Source organism: Triticum aestivum, chromosome 7D, assembly GCF_018294505.1.
Source record: "Triticum aestivum cultivar Chinese Spring chromosome 7D, IWGSC CS RefSeq v2.1, whole genome shotgun sequence".
Lineage (NCBI taxonomy): Eukaryota > Viridiplantae > Streptophyta > Magnoliopsida > Poales > Poaceae > Triticum > Triticum aestivum.
Window position 1 is genome coordinate 482,871,636 of NC_057814.1, and position 6,440 is coordinate 482,878,075.

At 46.2% G+C, this 6,440-nt stretch overlaps 1 protein-coding gene across 2 annotated transcripts; it reads right to left on the bottom strand.

The window, feature by feature from the left end:
• Window positions 1–1,356: 1,356 nt before the first annotated feature.
• Window positions 1,357–4,825, bottom strand: LOC100682424 (heme oxygenase 1, chloroplastic). 2 transcript variants are annotated; one of them, XM_044582588.1, is made up of 5 exons: window positions 4,509–4,825; window positions 4,110–4,457; window positions 2,212–2,435; window positions 1,671–1,778; window positions 1,357–1,576 (listed from the first exon to the last, which is right to left on the bottom strand). In XM_044582588.1, exons 1-5 carry the CDS (start codon window positions 4,549–4,551, stop codon window positions 1,484–1,486), a joined length of 816 nt encoding a protein of 271 aa, XP_044438523.1. In that variant the 5' UTR covers window positions 4,552–4,825; the 3' UTR covers window positions 1,357–1,483. The 2 variants fall into 2 exon arrangements, with proteins under 2 accessions (XP_044438523.1, XP_044438522.1); XM_044582587.1 differs by having other exon boundaries at window positions 4,110–4,825.
• Window positions 4,826–6,440: the final 1,615 nt, after the last annotated feature.

The following is a 6,440-nucleotide window of genomic DNA, read 5'->3' on the forward strand; positions in this document are numbered from 1 at the left end:
GTTGAACTTGGATTGTATGGACCGATGCTTTATTTATAAAGCGGGGCGAAAGCCTATTTCGAGAGGGATGTTAGAATACAACTTGTAATAGGGTTAGGACTCCTACTCGGTTTGTAATAGGGCTAGGTCAGGTGTGGCTTGGCTCTTATATATACCTCTTGTACTGGCACAATATTGCATCAACAATTATTCAATACAATTCTACGGGCGCCTTCCTCTGGTGATTGGGGAAGATTAAACCTAATGGTATTACTAGCGGTCTGCTTATAGATTGGGGCTACTAATAACGTGCTTTAAATTTGCACCATTCCAGATTCGGAGCATAATCAGTATAGGAGCTAATGATGTTGCGATTTAGCCTAGGAAGCCAATGTGTGCTAGAAACAGGTTTCAGATTGATCATCTATTCATCCTTTTAATGTGCGTTTCAGTTGGAGATGCCAACGCAAGCCTGCGTCTCCCTTCCACAGGTTCGGCCAATTTCAAGTATATGCAGTTTCTGAGAGGTACCGTACCCAGAATTGAATCTTCACAGTTACATATCTATTTCCTTCTTCTATGATGTCGATAAAAACAATTTCCCACTACCTGTGCATTCATTATTCAGGCGATTACGAAGCCAGAACACATTAGCGTCCATGCCAAGTGTTGCAGATGGACCAATGACGAATGGCTCACCATCTCTGAAACACTGCTTCAGCCGCTGATGCGGCTCATCCGCGCAGTTTTCCTTTTTTTGGGGTTAAAACCAGAGCATGCGGGCTCAATCCATTAATTAAGAAGAGAGTCGGGCAAAGACTGTTACATCACGTCTACAAGACAGGGCAATGGCTGCCCATAAAGACATACACGTCGGCACATCGCCAGGTAGAGGAACACCGTCAAGGTTGCCTGCAAATTGTCATCGTGAATTCGTCACCGTTTCTCCCCAACCAAGCCACTCTTCACCATGGACAACCAACAACAAAAAAACCTCACCACCGGCCCGGCGAGGCCACCGGAGATTGTCGAACACCAAACATCTTTCACAGGGCAGCGTTGCCGCCATGTAACCCCGCAACACTACAAAACCAAATCCACCACTACACGAAAGGAAATTGCAAGGACAAAGCTACAGGAATTTGAAATACCAAACCCTAGCTGCCACACCTCCCACACCGCCTAGCGCTTGCAGTCCAGCACGCGGAGCTGCTTCCCCTTATTCAGACATCTCAGAAGTGTTGCCGTGAGGCTACGATGCTAGGATGACGGAAATCCTTCTAGGCAATCCTTAGAGAACGTAAGGCCCATGCAGCAAAAGGGGGGCCAAAGTGTGTATCAGCAAAAGGCAAAGAGTAGGCAAATGCAAGGGAAGGATTATTAGTATATGACAATTTGATTGCAAGGCAGTTCAGATCCGACAGAGCATGTTCCTCCCCGGTGCACAGACATGGCTTAGTATTTACAATGTTTATCGTGAAACATAATGGTGATCGTTCTTGGCTTAGGTGAATATCTGGCGTAGGAGATCTCCTGAGTAGGCGAACGACTTCTCGGTCTCCTCCAGGCAGTGGTCCTTCTCTTCCCGAGACCAGCTCTGATAGCGAATGTAAGCAGGTTAAGACCAATCCGTTGGAGGATAAACAAGCAGACAGGAATAAGAGCAGGAAAATCAAAGCTCTTGGACTTACAGAAGCAACTTGGTTTAGTGTGGTGCGGACATTCTGCAGCAGCTGGGACAGGGTACCTTCCCACTTGTAGAACTCCAGCTCTTTCTTGTCCAGAATCTTCTCAGCAACCTGAAATGAAGAGAGGGCATGGTTACTCCGTTAAAGGATGTCGATTCATGGAGGAACAAATAACTTTCACTCACACCACAGACAGATTACAGGCTGACACGATGCCATGATTTGAAAAGTAAAAAAAAAAAAAGATTCAACGTCCAAACTGAAATGGGCAGCTAGACAGAACCGTTATATCTAAAAATAGCACAAGTCCCAGATATAGAAGTAGATGTGTATGTAATGTGATCCTCCTCAACGAAGTACACACAGTAATACCACACTTCTACCTCCTGTTGGAATTTCAATCAGCACAACCAGAAGAATGAGATTTAAGAACCAGCATCAACAGCAAACACATGTTTTACAATAATATGTGGAGCCATTCAAAAACACACTATTTGACTCAGATGAACGTTCTGGTACAAGACTATTTTCTGCAAAGAAGTACCTTTTTGCCAATCATTCGGCCTCCAGCAGTATGAGCAAAGTACACATTATAGAAGTGGCAGATAAATGCTTGGGGGTCCTTCTCAGACAACTCTTCCAGATAGGAAGCATATGCAGTACCAGCAGCAGTTGGTTCTGGAATGGTGTGACCCTGTTCCGTGAACCACTCCAGATCTTTCTTCAGTGGCTCTGATCTCTCCAACCCAGTATTCCTGAACTCCGCATCTGAAAGGCATAAATAATGAAACTGTCAATCAGCAGCATCAAGCTAACAAAGATGAAATAAACACTCCAGATTTTTCCTAGAGAACCTAAATGCAAAAACAGATTATATAACCTGCCACTGTACCACTACAAGATTTCAGTAATTATGACGTTTATTGTTCTAACAGAATAAACGAAGTACCATCCATTTTGCTAAAAATTTCCAGTTGTAACAAAGCAACCAGTGTTACTGTCAATAGAAATCTGCAGCTAAAGGTGCCGTCAAAGTCAAGTTAGTCAACAACCATAGATTTCCAAGTTCAAACCAAATAGACAATCTAGAATTGGCAAATTTATTTAAAACTACAACTGCAGTAGGTAATGTATCAATCTCAAACCATTTATTTGCTAGTTTTGAGCTAGCTATTATTTTTGTTGCAAAAAACAGAATAAACAACAAGAACACAAATTTCTCACACCCAAGCGGCCAAACCAAACCATAACCAATATCAGAAGAGACTTGGTAACAACAGCACATGAAACTGAAATTTGCTAGTAGAAGAGAAAGAACCCTTCAGACACAGGGAGATGAAGGTTGCACTGTAAACAGTGTTGTGAAAAGTACCACCTCCTGCATAAATTGTCTTGCCACCTAAACCCGGGTAAGCACAGCGACACCCCAACAAAGATAAAAGCATTGCAGAAGAAGGCATTGAAAGAAAGTAGTAGGAAATGGCTTCAGTCATCATTCTAAATGGGAAGGATCCATCATGCACAAAGAAGCTTTCAACAGGTTGTCAAACAGAGGAAAAATCAGTATGCCAATATGGTTACATACTTATTTGTTAAGCAAACAAATACACCATACAAATCACAAGCAAATGCAAATGGAAATGCACCAGCTCCCAATACTTTTTAGTTGATAGCTTGATATATGAGCAGTATTTAGCCATCACCGACAATTACTGAAAAAACACTTCAAACTGGGAAGTATGAAGCAAAGTGTTTCCTCTAGAACATTTTAGATACATAATGCTGTAGAAACACCTATGAGTCAAACGTGATCCCCTTCCAGGCATATAGTTGGATGCGCCACTAGTTTTGTGCCAGCATACAGCATGTCTCTTCAAACAGGTAAACACCTAACAGTTTTATGACTGGAATCTTGAATTCAACTAGATAACCTCCATTGCAAGCTCTCGAGCTTCCACTAGTCTTGGTAGTTAAGTACATACCATCACAGTTTTATAATAGCAAAATACGAACATCATTCTATTTAAAATTCCAGTCTGATACCTGGTTTTAAATAAATAAGTATATATTTCCTTGAAAGCAAATGCAATCATAACAGTCCTAAAATCTGTGTATACTATAGGTTGGATTAGTAAACTATGATTAGGATTAGGACAACCTATCTTTCCCAACCATCAGAATGATCCAGAGAAGGCAAAATAAACCCGGCCAAAAATGTTATTGCCCGTCTCAATCCTGGTTCCCTATCTGTATACTCAATTTTAGTGTGCTAAAAATAAATAACTATGTATGGACTGTTTTGTGGCCAAATCAACTGCAGCACGAAATCACCACACACACCAGGCCACCACATATTGCAGGTGCACACGGGCCGCAAAATTTAACTGGTCAAAAAGTAAGACACGGAAGGCAAACCAACAGTGAGGGCTTGCAATCACTCACACCAGGGGACGGCGGCGCGGTCGACGATGTCCTCGAGCGTCTGGAAGACGAGCTTGCTGTCGACGAGGAAGCGCAGGTAGCCCTCGACGGTGGGCTCCCACCTGGCGACGGGGGGCGCCTGGGGCTCCTTCTCCCCCTCCCTGGCCTGGTCCTTGGTGTGCAGCCGCATGGCGACGGCCCTCATCTCGTCCACGAACGGCTTGCCCCCGCCCTCGCCCCTCGCCGCGGGCGCCATCTCGGTCGCCGCCGCCGCCGCGACCATCCTCCTCCGCTGCGAGTTGACCACGGAAATCCCCGGCACGGGGCGCACGCCGACCGACACGGACAGGCCGCTGTTCCTCCCGGCGGCGGCGACGGAGACGGAGGCGCGAGGGGGCGCGAGGGCGTGGTGCGGGGCGGTGGCGGCGAGGGATGCCGATGCAGATGCTGCCGCGGGCGCCATGGGTGCGGAGGCGCTCTTATAGCGCGCTAGGGTTCCGTGCCCGGGAAGGCGGGTCGCCGATGGGCGATGGCGATAGCGACGGGCGGTTGCTTTGGAGTGCGGCCTTGGTGCGGTGGGCGGGGGAGGGGGGCTTGAGTGCGCGGAGGAGTGAGGACGGAGGGGGCAGGCTGGGGGATAGAATACTGCGGCTTGCTGGATTTTTAATCGCGCGGAGGATTGGAACGGCGGGGAATGGCGTGCGGGTGAGGCTCTCTCTCCGGCTTGGGGAAGACGATGGGGTTCTGGTCTCCTTTCTTTCCTTTTCGCGAGAGGAGGGAGGTGGGGAATCGAAGTTTGACATGTGGGGTCGGGTGGCGTGGGGTAGAGGTGTCAGTGGGAGGGAGGTGTTTGAGAGGGGGAACTGCTGGGGTCGAGAGGATGGGAGGCGCAGGTGGGGTATGACGGATGGGCCCGGGGGGCAAGGGGGCGGGAGGGTCATTGGGCCGTCACGTGACGGCGAATGGGACGGTCTCGTTCATTTCTTTATCCCCGGACCAAGAAAAAAATAAGAGGCCGAAGGGTCTGTGTGATGATGAGTTTTGCCGACCTCTAGGACCTCTTGAGTAAGATTCACGAAAGAGAATTTAGAAGAAATACTTTTAAACTATCTTTTGCTGGAATTATTGTTTGAAACCTAACAATATAACTCTAGCTTAGAAAACAGAAATGTTTGTATGACATCATATATTTTAAAAAAATTTAGAGGGAAAGGGCCTACGCCCCGGTTCCATTTTTATAGAAAACGAAACCCATAGTACCAATTATTACAGCACGCAAGGAAGGATAAAGGTATCAACCCTACCACAATTCTAAAGAAAAGACAAAACACAACCGACCCAACAGACCATAACACAGGGGGTCTGTTTTCCTCATGACAGACACATACACGTGCCACAACCTGGGAACCCAACATAACGACCTAAACTAGCAGCTCCGGCACAAAGTCATCTTCATTTCCACCTCCGCGCGCTAGCTTCATTCTGTATTTAGTCCACAGCTCCTGTCTTATCAGCCTGGCTCTGGCCAGAGTAACGGCGGAGGATTTCTTGCCGCATTCCAAAAAGACGCCACGCTTGTCACAAATTGCTCTCTTGCGCTTCCTACACATAGGATCTGCCACTGATGACAAAAGCTCGCAATTTTCCTCAGGATTACCCGTAAACCAAGCCAAGATTTACCATTAAAACACAGATCGTTTCTGCACTTCCAGATAGCTCAAAGAGTGGCAGCATTGATCAGATTATTGGCCTGGTTACGATTATCTTGAGCCCACATAGTAGCAACTGCCTCATACGAGGCTTGCCCATGCCCACGCCTACCAATTAAACTGTAAATGATTTTCCAAATCTCCTGGGCCACCACGCACTCAAAAAATGTATGGTTAATGGATTCCATCTCACAACAAAACAAACAGGATTTATCCTCAATATATTGCCTTTTACTCAGATTATCTCTAGTGAGCAGTTTGTTGTGAGAAATCAGCCAAAGAAAAATACGGATCCTAGAAGGGACATGCACTCTCCACATATCAGGGATATGAACAGGCATAATCCCTCTAAAGTTAACAAAAGCATACATGGATCTAACAGAATAAGCACCATTAGATTCAAATTTCCACACCATAGAATCTTCCTCGTCAGAGAAACATATAGATTGCCCTATGCTTAGAAGATCATACCACGGGAGACCCAACCTATGATCTACACATCTCCTGAAGGTTATCTTCAAATTCTCCCCGTCCCAAGCATCAGCAATAGTGATGTTATGCTCATTGGCAATACAATAAAGCTCCCAAAACTGGATGGCAAGTGAGGGAGTCCTGGACTAAGGGGTCCTCGAGCGTCCGGCCT